At 39.0% G+C, this 16,217-nt stretch overlaps 1 protein-coding gene across 2 annotated transcripts in view; it reads right to left on the bottom strand.

Annotated features, from left to right (window-relative positions):
* Positions 1–16,217, bottom strand: part of dnah5 (dynein, axonemal, heavy chain 5) — a 113,551-nt gene that overhangs the window by 64,639 nt on the left and 32,695 nt on the right. For both annotated transcript variants that reach the window (XM_034874454.1, XM_034874455.1), the window contains 18 exons: positions 15,485–15,555; positions 14,861–14,968; positions 14,576–14,763; positions 13,771–13,965; positions 12,591–12,725; positions 12,158–12,265; positions 11,553–11,706; positions 11,150–11,296; positions 9,034–9,275; positions 8,424–8,600; positions 7,446–7,650; positions 7,010–7,152; positions 5,858–5,992; positions 4,232–4,354; positions 3,730–3,943; positions 3,254–3,477; positions 2,635–2,833; positions 2,355–2,527 (listed from right to left, as the gene is read on the bottom strand). In XM_034874454.1, the coding sequence (XP_034730345.1) occupies positions 2,355–2,527; positions 2,635–2,833; positions 3,254–3,477; positions 3,730–3,943; positions 4,232–4,354; positions 5,858–5,992; positions 7,010–7,152; positions 7,446–7,650; positions 8,424–8,600; positions 9,034–9,275; positions 11,150–11,296; positions 11,553–11,706; positions 12,158–12,265; positions 12,591–12,725; positions 13,771–13,965; positions 14,576–14,763; positions 14,861–14,968; positions 15,485–15,555 (2,941 nt within the window). The remainder of the gene's footprint in view (positions 1–2,354; positions 2,528–2,634; positions 2,834–3,253; positions 3,478–3,729; positions 3,944–4,231; positions 4,355–5,857; positions 5,993–7,009; positions 7,153–7,445; positions 7,651–8,423; positions 8,601–9,033; positions 9,276–11,149; positions 11,297–11,552; positions 11,707–12,157; positions 12,266–12,590; positions 12,726–13,770; positions 13,966–14,575; positions 14,764–14,860; positions 14,969–15,484; positions 15,556–16,217) is intronic.

Raw genomic sequence — 16,217 nt, 5'->3', positions numbered from 1 at the left:
CAGAGACACAATTGTCCTGGTTCTCGTCTTCCTCTCCCTCATGCAGCAATATTTCTCTTTATAGCTTTCTTTGTGTCTCAAAACGACGCTGAAAAAGTAGTCTATGCATTTGTTACTTTCAGGCTGGACTACTATAATTCCTTATTATCAGGATGCTCAAACGAGTGCCTTAAGACTCTCCAGCTAATCAAGATTGCTGCAGCACGTGTTCTGACAAGAACTAAGAAAAGAGATTATATTTCTCCTGTATTAGCTTCTTGGCATTGGCTTCCTGTAAAATCCAGGACTGAATTTAAAATCCTTCTCCTGACCTACAAAGTTATAAAGAGCTCCCACTAGAGCACTGCGCTCCCAGAATTCAGAGTTACTTGTGGTTCCTAGAGTCTCTAAAAGTAGAATGGGAGCCTAGGTCCTAGACCGACAGGGGAGGGTGTTTAGACGCAGACTAGGGCTGTAATCTCCCAGTCGACTACTTGATTCATTGGTCGATAAGTTCTGGCTCAACCAAAATTCTGATTGGTTGATTTTTTGCTGTGTTATTTCATCAGGTGGAAGCATAGACCATTACAGTCTATGGGTGGAAAGCACTAATTGCTAATGGGGGTGTTTTCAGAGCTCCCCTGTTTCACAGGTAACAGTCTGTCTTTAGAACACCCACCTTGTTTTCACTTTTTTTGGAATAGCCCGACCCACTGGGGACAGATTGAAGATAGAACTAGAAAGCCTTGTTTTAGTGGTTTGATGAATATTTATTTAATTGTGAGTGTTTAATTTACAGTTAGTCCTCCTCTACCATGTCGAAGATATCGGCAGTGTGGCAGCATTTTACAAAAATAGATAATAGAATAATAGAATAATAGAATAGAATAGAAAAAAGTTGAATGCAAAGTTTGCAAGCAACAGTTTGCATATTGCAGCTGGACTACAAAGATGGCAAATCACCTAAAAACGGTAAGCTATCCTGTCTGCGTTAGGTTTCCCTTTCTGTTTTGAGTAGGCTATATGAACATATCAGAATTGGCATATTTCATAGTCTAATAATAATTGTATAACTACCGACGAACACTCCCGCAACGGCGGTATCGTTCCCCAGAACCCCCCCAGACCACGCTGGATGTTAAGCCTCTACCATCCAAACGCAAAAATAATATCACGGAAGGAATTGTCGACTTTATTGCTCAGGATATGAGGCCCATTGCTGTTGTGAAGGGCTGAGGTTTTAAGAACTTGTTAATATACAGCGCGAGCACGCCACACCACACCTCCTCCGTGCAAGGACATGCAAAGCGCGCTGATGCAGTATTGTCAGCGCCGATAGATGAGTGGCATTTCAGTGCAACAGACAGTACAGTTAATTAATCTAATTAATTTTTTTTCGCCCCTCCGCACCCGCCCCCCCTCCTCAGACGATTTTAAGTCGAAATTTCATTACTTTAGTCAAGATTTTCTTTGGTTGATTACAGCCCCAACGCAGACATGGCACCCCTTCTCTTCTCAGCTTCTCTTCAAAGTCGTCAGATTAATTTACCATATAATCATTGATATAATAAAACTAGAGTGAGGCAGGGCAGCACAGCTCGACCAGGCTCCTCTCTTTACCCTGTCTCTCTTAGTTATGCTGTAATAGTTTTAGACTGCCGGGGGACTTCCTTTGACACACTGAGCTCCTTTATATTTCCATTTGTGTGCATCCATGTCCCAGAAATGCTTGTTACTTGCCTAGCTCTGGGGTGTCATTGCCCGGACTCCTTATGTTCTTTTTCCCCCAGCATGTTTCCTTGCAGCTAATGCTGTGGTCCTGCTACATGTCCTGCGATGCCCTGTTACATCTTGCAACGCTCTGCGTTGCCCTGCTACACTCCGCTGTGCCTTGTAATGCCACACAGTGGCCTTCTATGCCATGAACTACTGCAAACTATTTTTTTTTTTGTCACTGTTTGGTCATATGATTGAAAGAACCTCAACCCCTGATTGTGTTTCTCTCATTTACAGTAACATTGGAATACATGTAAAATGCCAGGTATTTATTTGTTTTTCAATTTACAATATGAAGAGCTGTTCACTTTGACTACAGCCTACAATAGGTTTAGAACATGATCTTAACTGTTCTGACGTACAATGTAAAATAATATTCGTCAGTAAAATCCAATCCAAGAAGTTTAAGCATTTTAAATTGTGTGTTAACTGTATGCATTTTGCGCCAAAGCAACAAGAAATGTGTTAATTTTAATTTTCCTCATTTAAAACACATATTCACGCCCTGTCAGAATAATTTGTTCTACTCTATAACATACAAAGCTTGTGATACAATTGTTAACACAATAGTGTGGCTACATGATTGAAGTCTTGAATACCTTGACCAGATGTATCATAGCATCCTGAAAGAAGACCATGTCCATGCTCGTACCCCTGATGCTCTCGTTGTAATGGCTCAGAAACATGTTCAGGCGGTCCTTTAAACTCTCAAGTGATTCAATAGGCTCATACACCTTAGGTAAATCAAACTCTGAATCTTCTGGCTCTTCCCCTGTGAGGAAAGAACACTTTATATTAAAATAATCATGATACAAAGCTAATTCTTCAACAACACTGCTGAAATGTTTCAGTGCTGTATCCTTTTTGATTGATCGGTACCTGTAGCCTCAGGTGCGTCTCGTAGAAAGTCAACAAAGTATCTGTCTCGTCCATAGTCAAGTATGTTCTTGTGCTCCTCAACAAGCTCCTCTTCTACCAGTTTTGCCAAAGCCTGGTCAAACCACTCTACGTCCTCAGGCATGGTAAATCTGTCAGCTATCACACGACTGCACTCGTGCTGCCACAATGCCATCAGCACCTGGAAAATATGATTTTATATCATAGCGGTCATTATCGTTGAAAATTATAATTGCAATGAAAAATTAATAAAACCTTGTATGTTGTTAAATTAACTAAGATCGGAATATTTGGAGTGTAAACACAAAACCTTTTTGTGTTTTGATTTTTAGTGTTGAGAGATACTTATTTAGGCTTATTTATAGTAATATTATTGTCACATGAACTTTTGATTTAATTATTTTAGATACTTTAGCAATACTTTCCCTGTCTGAATTCTTAGTCACATGCATTCTTCTAAAAATTCCTGTATACTATACATGGTCAAGGAATCTATTCCAACCAGTAGAAGTCCAACGCCTTTCTTAATTATGTGACATTTTAGAAATAAGGTCAGTCAAATTAAAACCTGTTAATAAAGTGCACATTTAAATCTTCTTACCTGAACAGAGTTGACCACCTCTGCGTTGGTATTGAGCATGCCTTGCCAGATCCTGGACAGATCCCTCAGGTTGAAGATGTAGTGGAATTTGGCAGGAGTTGGGAGCATCTTGACCTTGACCAACTGCCAGAGACGGCGAGTCAGAGACACCAAACGTGGCACGGTGTTTCGAACCTCATTGGCAAAACCGCGACGAGCACAAAAGTGGCCCTCACCAATCACACCTATATTACAGAGTTGATGATGGGGTAGATTGAGGTTGGAAAGTTTTCAAAGCATATGATTTCTATCAAAAGTACAGTAATAGAGACAGTAAATACTGTATGGGTCATGTTATTTTGTAATTTTATTTACGTTAGTATTAGTAGTATTTTAATAAATTGACACTGTAGTAGCATCAATATCAAGTTTGGTAACACATTCCTTAACCTTCAATTAAGATTCAATACAAACCACACCACAGTCTTTTTACTCACCAAATATCTTGTCAATGGAAGCGTTGGAGGGCAGGGTGCAGTTAAAGATGGAGAACTGCCTTTTCAGCCTCTGTGGGATGTCATTACGGCCTCCTCCTGGATGGATCATAGCTGCTAGAAACTGAACGTCCACAATATTAGTGAATTCTCCTGGTTTCTCCAGATTGAAGAACCCGTTTTGCTCCATCAGCTGCCTGACAATCTCATTTGTCACCTATGATGGGAAAAAAAAGAACTTGAATCAAGAAGAGGTCTATTTTGTTATTAGTTTACATTAGCATTCTTCTTCTCTTTTATCACGAGTTCATTTAATTGTATCATTTAAATATGTCACAGAAATGTGTAAAATTAACTTTTCTTAGATCTAATAAATATGACTTGAAATGATCTTTCTGTGGATTTAAAACAAGGGAAATAACTAGAAAATTACTATTGATTGAGGTAGCTAGTGAAAGGTTATTTCTTAATATTTCAATAAATTGAGGTTAAAATGATTCCTGACCTGGTCTCCCCATTCATTGATGACAGGCATATTGATATCATCGATAAAAATTGACATTTTCTTCCCAGCAGGTGGTCCATAAGTGGTCCCCATCCTCTTATCGACATAGCTTTCTACAGTCCTCTACAAGTGAAACAGGGGAGTAATTTAAAAAAGATAACATATAACGACAGAAAACAAGACATATCTGAAGTTCCACTCAGGAATAATCCATAGTAACAGCTTGATCAATGCGATGTACAGGAAAAAGACAGTGGTCCTCAATACGCCTGCACATTATTAATCAGACTTGACATAGATTAATGTTACTACACAAGGACATGACAAGCCATTACAAGCTACCACAGATGTAAATCATCCATATTTAGCTGAAACTGCAGAGAAAGAGACAGACAGCTGTTAACCTAAAGTAATTACATTTTTTCGATTGCTAAACCACAGCGGGCACAACTGCAGCCACATGTGCAAAACTCTAACTACAGTCTGCACTGCGGCAGTTCATGTGGACCAAACTCTAGTTCATTTTTTTATTGCTAGACATTGCTAGACACACACAGACATACAGACTCTTTAACCACAATGTATACAGTGGATCTACAGCATTTTGTTCAAATGCTAACACACCACTGTCAAAACTGTTAACCATGCATTCAAAACAGAATAGATTTCAGTCTGGTGCCTATCAAACACTGCTGATTGCAATTTTAGCAGAAAGCCTAAGCAAGTGTCTGGTTTAGTCCTTGTTACTGTACAGTAGTGAACATACAGTATATGGTATTTATATAGAGAAAGCACAGAAAGCCATTTTTTGATACAATCACCAAAAAAGAATTACTAACAATTATACACTGTACCATTGGAGGTAAAAGAGGTAAAAGAGCAAAGATGCCAATATGTCCAGTTAAGATGCCTGAGGCTACATACACAGCTATAAAAAAAAGTGAAAACACTATATCTTTAGTAAATCTTTGTTTTGTCTTTTTTCAGAAAGTAATGGAGATGAAAGCAATGGACACACCACATTCATTAGTATTTCGAGAGGATGCAGAGATCCAGTGTGAGGAAGACAACTAGCTGCATGATGCTGGAGAGAGGCAGGATTAGTCTCACTATTCTTTGTTACTGTTACTGTATGCACCTTTAGTTTTTTTCCAGTAATTCCATAAAATACTAGAGACAAAATACTATATTGAAGCAAACTGCTTATTTTCATTTCTTCTTGTTTACCTTACGTGAAAATTGGTATATTAATTACATCTATACCTTTTCATTAATGAAACTATAGAGTCGTGTGAAGTCACTCAAATTGTTCTAACTGTAAAGATGAATAGTATTTTGTGTATTTGTGTGTGATGCTAGTGTTTTCACTCTCAGTGTGTTCTGAGTGACAGTGTGTGTTATCTCAGTGAGGATTGTTCATAGTGTTTGTTTTGAGACATGTGTTAAGAGTTCTGTTGCTTGGAATGCGTTATGCAGCTGATGTGAACTGTTTAGATCAGGTGAGTATAGTATGCAGTTAGTATAGTATAGTTAGAGTTTTGCATGTGTACCTTGCACACTGTAGATTGCACTCGTTTAGCAATAAAAAAAAACTAAGAGGAAAGTTAACAGACAGATCTGCCTTACCTGGAACATGAGCGGTGTGGTGGCAGAAGAGAAGTTGAGATTCTTCCCCTTGTGGGTCTCAGGATCATACTTTGACATGTAGCCCTTGATGATAACAGTCTTAGCTGTTCCTTGCTCTCCAATCAGCAAAACAGCCTAGGGGGAATGTAAACCTTTTGTCAGGGTAAAGTTTCATGTAAGACAAATCTCTACAGTGTATGCGGCTTATGTAATTTCTATGCAATGTGGTATAAGCCTGGCTACGCCTTCCGACGTACTTCCGCTCAAATGAAATGTACGAGAGAGTCTGGTGGTACCAGGCTAATGTGATATGGCAACACAGTTAATTACTCTATTGAACTTGAGATTTTAACTGTTGACAGAAACTACATTTATCTTGTCCGCCAATTTACTAAACACTTTCCAACCATTGAAAAACTAAATTTAGATTTAAATCAGACCCCTCATGAAAGCAAATGAGACAGAGAGCTAAATTAAAAAAATGATTTTACTTTTTTGTTTTCTATTTGTTTAGATACACTTATCAAGCTATTGATTTTACGGGCCGTAGTCACAGCTTAACATAATGAAAAATGAAATGATTTTTTCAAGCAATACATTTTTCTTTAAGTTTTAGATCCATGGGCCTCTGGAAAAATGTAGGTTTATCAGTAAATGGAGCCTCCAAAGTAAAATATGACCCCCACACAAACCACCTCTTCACAAACACCCCAACATACAAAAGCTCCCCACTCTCCTCTCATGGCGTAACTAATCTGAATGACTCTTACACACATGCACACATATAAATACACACAGTTGCTACTGATAAATGCCACATGGTAAATCATTTGATGGGCTCTCAAGTAAAGCATTGACCCCACTACTTTAATATGGCTACGGTATTTTAGATGATATGTGGTGCATCCAGCCATGCTGCCATGCTATTGATGTATCCTGGAATAAATGAAGCATTATACACTCAACAGAGAAGAAATGAAATGGACGCTATGCTCTTTAAAACCTTTACCATATGCCTTAAAGACACTATGAAGAGGGAGATGTTTACTAAATGTTCCCATTCACAGCTCCTTTGTCATAGATCTATACTGTCATTTGGACTGGCAGTATACAGATATACACTTGTTTAGTTATTTTATTAGCAAATTTCACCTTGCCCTGCTTGGCGATGGTCTGAATTAGGAAGTCTGTCCTAACATTATCCACATTGGGAACCAAAATGGAGCTGTACTCTGGTGTGAATTCCGATGGATAAATGTACTCCTCCACTCTGGTGCTCCAGTGGACCCACTGACCTGGAATAATAATAAATGTGGATGCAATAATACGACAGAGATTAGCACAAGCAGTACAAAAGAAACAACAGAAATAAACCCAGTTAACATAGAAAAAAGTTTTTAAAAAATTATCTTAGAGGTACTTATATTGAGAATAAAGTAAATAGAAAGTATAGAAGGTATACAAGACGCGATGTGTTAGTGGTCCTGATAAAATGACAGTGTTGTGATTAAAAGCAGCATGAGGCGACAGGGGTGTAATTATTAGCATCACCAAAGGTGATAATATCTATTTATCAAAGTATGCATACCATCTGCTGTGACATAGTAGTCAAAGATGGTGTCATCACTGTCTTGAGGAATGGATGGCAAGTTTAGACGGATACTGTCGTTCCCTCTGAGCCACATCTCCATCTTCCTCCGGTCTTCCAGTTCAAGTAAGGCTCCAGTGCTCCACATCAGGGCAAAGACATACAGCCGCTCCAAGTGCTCTCTGGATAAGTCACCACACTGCTCCTGTTCACAGATTCAAATTTAATAGAGAAGGGGAGCACATCAAAAGTATTTAAAAAAAATCACATATGCAAGCTCTTACTTTTTCCCAAGGTTTATAGTCCTAAACAAAATGATAAAAAGAATACAGCATATAACACAGTGCATGAACATCTAACATGGTCACAATAGATGCCTCAAAGGTCATCTCAACAGGTCACCGCAAACTTTTACAGACCCTCAACAATTAACTGAATTCTAAGGGAAATTCATTTCTCATCTAAAATAAAGCTACTAAACCATTGGGTCCTGTATTACCTAATTATAACTCAGCTGATAACTTAATGATGGTTACAACCACACTGTCTTTAAAAAAAGCAAAGATAAAATTAATCTATTGTTGCTGGTTTTCCGTTGTACTTACATGAAGTAGACATAATAAGGGCTTTTACAATAGCTTTATTGATGGTGTCAACATTGTGATTTACAGTTGGTTTGGATTGAAAACTGGGCACTTTTATTCTCACTTATCTATGCAGTAGCAAACTTGCAGTACCAAGCTTACATTTGTCTTTAGTTCCCAGATTTACTACTCAAGTATATCCAATAGCCAACAGGTTTAGCCTTTTCTTAGAACAGCAAGTTATTGAAAAATGCCTTCTATCTATTTGCATTCCCCCTTTTACTCCAGCATTCATGTTGTTTCATGGCAGTAGGAATTAACATCTTCATCATTCAAATATACATTTAGTGCTGTCTGTCCAATGGAGGGGAATTCAGAACTGTTGTAACCTTACCCTTGGTGGTATGAGACCCTGCAGCATGTTGATGCACTGCATGATGACAAAGGCCTCTAACATATCCATCTTAAACTCTAATGACTGCACACTGAAGCGGTAGAGTTCAGAGAAGGAGGAGGAAAAGAGCTCCCTTAGCACCTCTGCTTCCTGGGGGAAGCGTTTCTTTAACCAGCCCTGAGAAGAACAGCCACACAAATAACATTAGTCTAAAAAATCACAGTGTGACGTGTGTACCAAACCATAGCCCAGTTGTGTGGGGTTTACTTTTAGGTTCAGCAGAACTGTCAAGTCCTCTGACCCAAACCAGCTGATTACTATTGATATCCAAACCTGAGTTACACAGTTTTTATAATTTATGACTTTTTTTCTTCCGTTTTGTAAGAAAGTAAGAAAATGTAACTTAGTAAAGTACAGTACATGTTATTGTGAATGTGGTGAAACATTAAAAAGACGCAAATGATATAAAAAAATCTTGCGGCACAAGATCTGGATGTTTTTTGCAGGTACGGTACATACTGTTATATACCAGATCATAACCACCACAATTTTCAGTTATTATATGTAGGGAAAAAACACCACAAATCATTTATTAAGTTAGTCCATTCACCTCTAGTATGGGACTCCAGTTGAGAACAGAAGAGCTCATGAACACCATGCCATTGCGCGAGACAGTGGCTGGAGAGGCGTTGTCTATGTTATGTGGCTCAAAAACCACTTTACAGTTAGTAGCCATGGGGATACGGTCTCCATTTGCCAGCGTAAGAGTTCTGTTGTCGTCCAAAACTGAGTTGAGGTTCTCAATCCAGATGGCATCGACTGGTCCGTCCAGGACTATCCAGATGTGCTCTCCTGAGATAGAAAACAGGGTTTTTGTTTGCCTACGTGGATATGGAAAAGATAAGATGCATTGTCTGATGCTTTCACCAATAACTTGCTAGTTGGTAGAATCAAAAGGCCTCTGAATATGCATTTAGTGAATAGAGTCGGTTGGCACTGCATCTGTTAATAACATAGATTTTAGAGTGTAGGTGCACTGCTGTGTGTGCTTCAAAATGCCACCTTGCCCATCTGGTCTGGTTCTACAATACAAAAACAACCTCAAACTTTGCACAAGAACTGAACTTTAAGTATTGTTTTTACTTCCTCTCCTGTAATAAGACAACCAAAACTTCAATACAAAACCCCACAAGATGTGACGCAAATATGGTCTGATGCAGATGTTTAATTTTGCTCTGTCATCATTGACCTAACATTAAATGACTCACAATTTGAAGTCAAAATAATGAATTACTAATATGACCGCTTTTATGGACTCGAGTCATCATCGGCTGCATCTCTGCAAAGACGTTCTTAGGAAAATAAATCATGCTTGGGATGCTGTTGCTGCATCTGTTGAATCACAATGTACATAGAGGGCCCTATTTTAACCATCTAAGCGCACAGAGTGATGTTTACACATTGCTATTATGATGGCGGATTTGGTAAGCAGGAAGGAGAGATTTTCAAGTGAAGAAACTCATCTGCTTGTGCGTGTAGTGAAAGCCAGCAAGCGGATATATCATAATACTTTTTCACATTGGAATACATATAAATTGTTTTATCTTTTGTATCCCTGTGTGAAACAAGCATAGAGTGTGTGCGCTGTGCACAAGCCTAGGCGCATTTTACCAATATGATGTTAAAAAAAGTTAAATGCTGCATTATTGAGTTTACACCAGGTTGTTGTTGGTCAATGGTGCAATCACTTTCTGCGGCCTCAAGATAGCAATACGCAAAGAATGCACCTGAACACACCTCCCTGTAAGACCAGCACGCCCTTGGGCGCGCAGATGAGCCAGTGCATTTGCTATTTAAACCAAGAGGGTTGTGGATGGGAAATTGACAACTGCCTTGGTCTTGAACGAGCAAAGACACTTGCCTTGGGCTTTGCGCTGTGCCAGGTGCAAGTTAGGACCCACAGACTGTTTTCACAAGGCATTCATTTCCTTGTAAAATACTCAACTCAGGAGTGCTGTAACAGCTCCACATGGCCACCTTATTCTACTGGATTTTGCTAAAAGCAACAAGCAGCACAATTGAACAGAATGTACACAAAGCGGCTGTGCAAAGGCAAGTGACAAATTTATGAATTAAATCCTGCTCAAAGATAAGCAAAACAGCATGAAAACTTAAACCCAATACAACAAATGCATATTTTGACACATAATAGCAAACACAAAGTATTTGCACACCAATGCACACATACATTTTTAATGAAGTGTGTAGGATTAGGGCTGAGTAGAAAGATAAAACAGCTGTTGGTGCTGCTTTGAACTATGCATGCAAGGAGGTCCCAAGATACTTTAACTTATCTGCAACCTAAGAAAATTCTGGTTTCCCCAATGTTTCCAAAGACAAGAAAACCCTAGATACCAGGAGTACTAATTATTTGATGAATATCTAACTCAGCAGGGATCCCTTTGGGATGTTTTCGCTCTTCCTCTTATGCAAACTTAGCGGAGAGGATGCTGTTTTGAAGCCATGCTTCCCAAGAAAGCAGTTAATACATTTAGCTATACAATGCAAATGCTCACCAAATGTTTACTTTACAAAAAACATGTTTTTCCATTTACATGAGTTAGAACTGTTGTCTGCAACAAATGCTCGTTTATAATTGCCTATATTCTAAATGTCAGCTCAGCTTACCTCCAAGTATAAAACCAATGTCAAGTAAGCAACCTGACCTTTCTTTGCTCTCAGTGTTTTCCTCCACAGTGTAGAGAAAATGCCGTCAGTCCAGTCATTTGTGGCCACATCCAATCGACCAAACATCTGAGGTGCTGTGATGGCTTTTGGGTTCATGCGCATCTCTTTGTGAGGCTGACCACACTCTGAGAGACATTGACAGAAACATTAACTCCCACTTTTGTAAGGTACCCATATCTAACACACAACATGTTTAAAACAAAAACAATAACTTGCACAGTGATCTGTGAGGTGTCTAAAGTTTAAAAGGAGTAGAAAATATATTTGCTTTGTCTGTCTTTGTTGCTCAAACACAGACATACATCTTTCAACATCGGCCAGTGTATCACAAGTTTGTGTCTCTTTTCCTAAATATATTTTGAAACATGCAAAAAATCCTACCTGTCATAGCTCTCATCAGGGTTTGTATGCAAGTTGTCTTTCCGGCCCCACTTGGCCCCAGGGCCATCATGCCATGTCGGACCCTCTGAGTCTCAAACAGCTGGATGACCTTCAGCTTCCAGGGAGGGTGACTGATCAGATCTGCATCCTCAACCTGAGGGAGCACAATTACAGTATACACAGACTTACCACACTAAGCATTTAGAGTGCAAAGCATTATGACGTGTTCTGTATAGTGTATTGTAATGTATTGACAGAATCAAACATGTAAAGAAGATAGATGCAATATAATTACGACAAGCGTACATTACTGCAGGGATGTAGGCACAAAATGCAAGAAAATGCTAACACAAGGATATCATTTATTGACATTTTACTTTCCATTATCTCTGCACTGTGTTTGTCACACTTTGGTTAGGTCCTCGACAAATGGTAACAGACATCATTTGTATGCCTTTGGGTGCCATATATTTGAAAGATGTCTCACAGTCCTGTGTTGTCCTTCTTCACTTTCTCCCTTTGTTCCTCCATCCTTCTCCCTACAGTATTTATCTCTCCCTTACCAACAGAGACAAACTCATCAGTCACTCACTTCCCTACTGTACCTGTAAGTCGATGGCAGCCTCTAGTTCAGGGTAGCCTGCTTTATCAAGTTGGATGCCTGGGAAGAGGTCCTCAATCAAACTAAGGAAGAGTGGCTCATCCTCATCAATCTAACAAACACAAACATACATATCCATACACACACACAAGTTAGCAACAAACTTAAAAAAAACACTGAGATGATTCATCTCAAATCTATTTTTGATCTTCCTGCAATTGTTTATTTCTAATGCTAATTTAGCAAGCTAGCACACCCCTGTCTCTCTGTTAGCACGTTAGCCCCCAGTTCTAATATCTTTGATTACTGACTTTAGATTTTTATTCATTAATTTATTCTTCTTTATGTAAATTGCAAATTTTAATTGTTCTATTATCCAAATTTGTTTTGCAAATCAAAAGTATGCCCCATTGTATTATGTTCTGTTCTAGACTGACCAGCTTAGATAAATTCATGTCCCTGAGGACCCTCATGACGATGGTGGACTCTGTGTCACTGGGATTGGCTCGCTTGGCTGCTCCCAGGGTTCGCAGTACTGACAGGATGTTCCGTAGGCCAAAGTCATAGTGAACCTGGACAACCACAAATATTAATTTAGATTCACAGTCATTCATAATTATATGTTTGCAGACAGCTTTATCTATTCTCATCCAGTGTCAACAAGCCTCTGCAACACACATTTACACGTATTCTAATAATCTTCACTGCAAGTTAAAGGTCCCATGGCAGGAAAATCTCACTTTATGAGGTTTTTTAAAAAGTAATATGCGTTCCCGCCGCCTGCCTTTGGTCCCCCAAGGGCTAGAAATGGCAATAGTTTTGAACCGAGCCTTGGGTATCCTGCTCTGCCTTTGAGAAAATGAAAGCTCAGATGAGCCGATCTGGAAATTTGCTCCTTATGAGGTCATAAGCACTAAGGTCTGTACAAAAGCATCCAAAGAGCACTATGTCATGGGACCTTTAAATAATAATGTAGACGACAGCTTAACAAATAATTTGACTAAAAACCAAGAACTAACTTTTAAATGAGACACAGACCTGAGGCACATACCATGACCCCCACATTGTGATGCATTAAGTCTTAGGCACTAATAGAGAAATCTAGCAGAGAAAGAAAAAAAGCAGTAGCGGAAAAATGAAGGCCCTGCACAGATAGTTGAAGTGAGAAAAATGTTTGTAGTTGTATTTGTGGGTTTTCCTGTGTTTTGGAATCTTGGGAAATATAATTGTGAACTTTGTTTCCCATGTGTATCTGCTTAACAAAGCACAGGTGTGCTTTATTTTATGTCATTATGAGCCCTGGGATTCCCTTAAAGTTTTTTAGTGACCAAAAACTTGGCTTTGTCATTAAATACTTTTGTATGGATGTAGTGGGCAAAGCTTTCTTTTCTCCAGAATGCACCTTTGCATTGTGTTTGCTGTGATCCACCCAATAATAGATATACAGTATATATATATATATATCTCGATACCGTATAAAGACAAAAGGCAGGGCAGTAAAAATTTAGCAGATGCTAACATCTGAACACTATAAAAAAAGAATTAAAACAAATGTAATGATGTAACACAAGAAGAAAATGTTTCACATTTTGCACTCCAATCTCATCTATTGTTTACCTGTTTGGAGAGTTGCTCCTCACACAGCTTGTAAAGAGTGAAGAACTTGCGGGCCAGCTCCATGTTGTCGATAAACCCACAACTGGCCAGTTTTACCCGAATGATGATCTGACGGTCAGGAACCATCATGGCCACAGAGCGGAAGTTGATCTTCAGGTTCTCAGGAAGCTCCTGGCGACCTGCATAACCTGGGTTCTGATTTTCAAGGAAAGAGAAGGGAGAAGAGGAGTTGTAAATGGGGGGGGGGGCTTTAATGATTATTATGAGGAAATGTAATTTTGCATATTTTATTACATACAACATATAGATCTCAGATTATTATGTTACAAATGATACATTAAGTAATTACAAAAAAGCACATGTGGACAACATGAGACAGAATTTGTACAATTTACCAACTATATGTGCAGGCCTCCTGTTGAGTTTTTATTTGTTTACTCATGTTGGCTATACAAAAAAAAACACAAGTTAACGCTGGAACATCATTAAAGCTCACAGCAAGCGTTAATGAGTTAAATCCCTATGGCCCTCCTCTCCACAGAGCTCGCCTTTGATCACTGTTTCTATAGTATACACACACACACACACACACACACACACACACACACACACACATACTTCTTACACTTGTGTATATACTATACTAAATACTTATATGATATACTGTACAACATATATACTAAATACTTATAAAAATGTATTATTTTTGAAAAGGATTGTGAGACAAGGAGACTATATCAGTACAACAACATTAATTGCATTCTCTATCAAAATCTTTAAATAATGGCACTGTTGTGTTACTGACCATGGTAAGAAAGATGCCAAACTCAGGGCTCATATCAACATTGTCTCCATCAGTGAAGAGAAAGTTTTTGCGACGTTCCTTCTTGCAGGTGAGAACTATTGCAATCTGTTGGGCCGCAACTGACAAAACTGGGAGGTCAATGCGGTTGAACTCGTCAAAACAGCCCCACGAACCAGACTGAGCCAGACCTGGAATACAGACACATTCAACTGTATGATCACCTTGTTCCTAATTGATGAAACGTACAACTCCATTCCTTGTAATAATTTGCCTTGTGACTCTTACCTTTGAATATTCTCCCCAACCCTCTGAAGTCCATCTGGTCAGAACAGTTGAAGACCACAACATACTTTCCCAGACAGCGGCCCATGTCTTTGGTGGTCTCTGTCTTACCTAATAACAAAAGGCAGATCTTTCACATGACATGCAACAATACTTAAAACAAATTCTACAACCAAAACACCTACTAAATGTATCTGTTTAGTTGATAGGTTGCCAACATTGTTTGGTTATTGATCCCTTAAAATAAGGAACTGTTTGCCATTTTCACAGTCTGCATACAGTATATTATGTCCATGAGCGCCACCAATGAACTCATTTGGATAATTGTCTGTTTTGATCTGAGTCTGAAAAAGTAAAATCTCCCTAGAAGGGACAAGACAGATAAAGAGATGCAGTCAATGTTTTTGTCACTATAATATATTCCTGATGCAATTTCACTTTAGCTTAATACTGCCAAACTAGTGACGGTTTGTGTTTGCCAGACCAAAGTCCCACCATCTATCAACCAGTATACCACCACTGTCATGCGTGTTCCCTCCTGCCTCAGAAAGTTTTTCTAATCGGGTAAAATCGCTATTTCATAGTCACATTGTTCCTCAACATTATACATTTAGGCACAAGTCTTACCTGTTCCTGCAGGACCAGCAGGGGCTCCACCCATACTCATTCCGAGAGCCTGGGCTAGGGTGATGTAGCACCTGAACAAACATAATAGACAGTTCAATTTCATAGGCATGATGTTAAAAATGTGCCTCCTCACAAACCAGTTTTTATTTACCCTCACATTCAATTCATCACACAATAAAACTGATATGATATGACTTTCCATAGGTTGGTTGGTGCTCAGGCACAGCTAAAGAATGCTAAAGCTGGTGGAGATTCAGTGTTTTGCTGAGTGATGACACTTAAGCAGAAAGGACAACTGACACCAGGACCTTAACCAAGCCCCCTGGCTAAACACTGTTCTCCCTTTTCACTGTATAGCTGGCATAAAACTGCACTTGCAGCACATTCTGTGTCCTGAGAATGTAGAACAAATCAGACAACATCTATGAAAAAAACAATTTCTATCTTTTGTTCATGATACTACTTCCATCTTTATTCACTGTGTCTTTCACATTCTCTGTCCTTCATCCTCTTTGTCAATGCATCCAGTTTGGAAGAGTAAAGACAGAAAATTGTTGAAAAGAAAGCAGCACAGTACATACAGTGGTGTGAAAAAGTGTTTGCCCCCTTCCTCATTTCCTGTTCCTTTGCATGTTTGTCACACTTAAGTGTTATAAAACCTAATATCTGGTTGGGCCACCCTTAGCAGCAACAACTGCAACCAAGCGTTTGCGATAACGTGCAATGAGGCTTT

Source organism: Etheostoma cragini, chromosome 6 (assembly GCF_013103735.1).
Source record: "Etheostoma cragini isolate CJK2018 chromosome 6, CSU_Ecrag_1.0, whole genome shotgun sequence".
Classification (NCBI taxonomy): domain Eukaryota; kingdom Metazoa; phylum Chordata; class Actinopteri; order Perciformes; family Percidae; genus Etheostoma; species Etheostoma cragini.
This window is presented reverse-complemented; position numbering and strand designations above follow the sequence as displayed.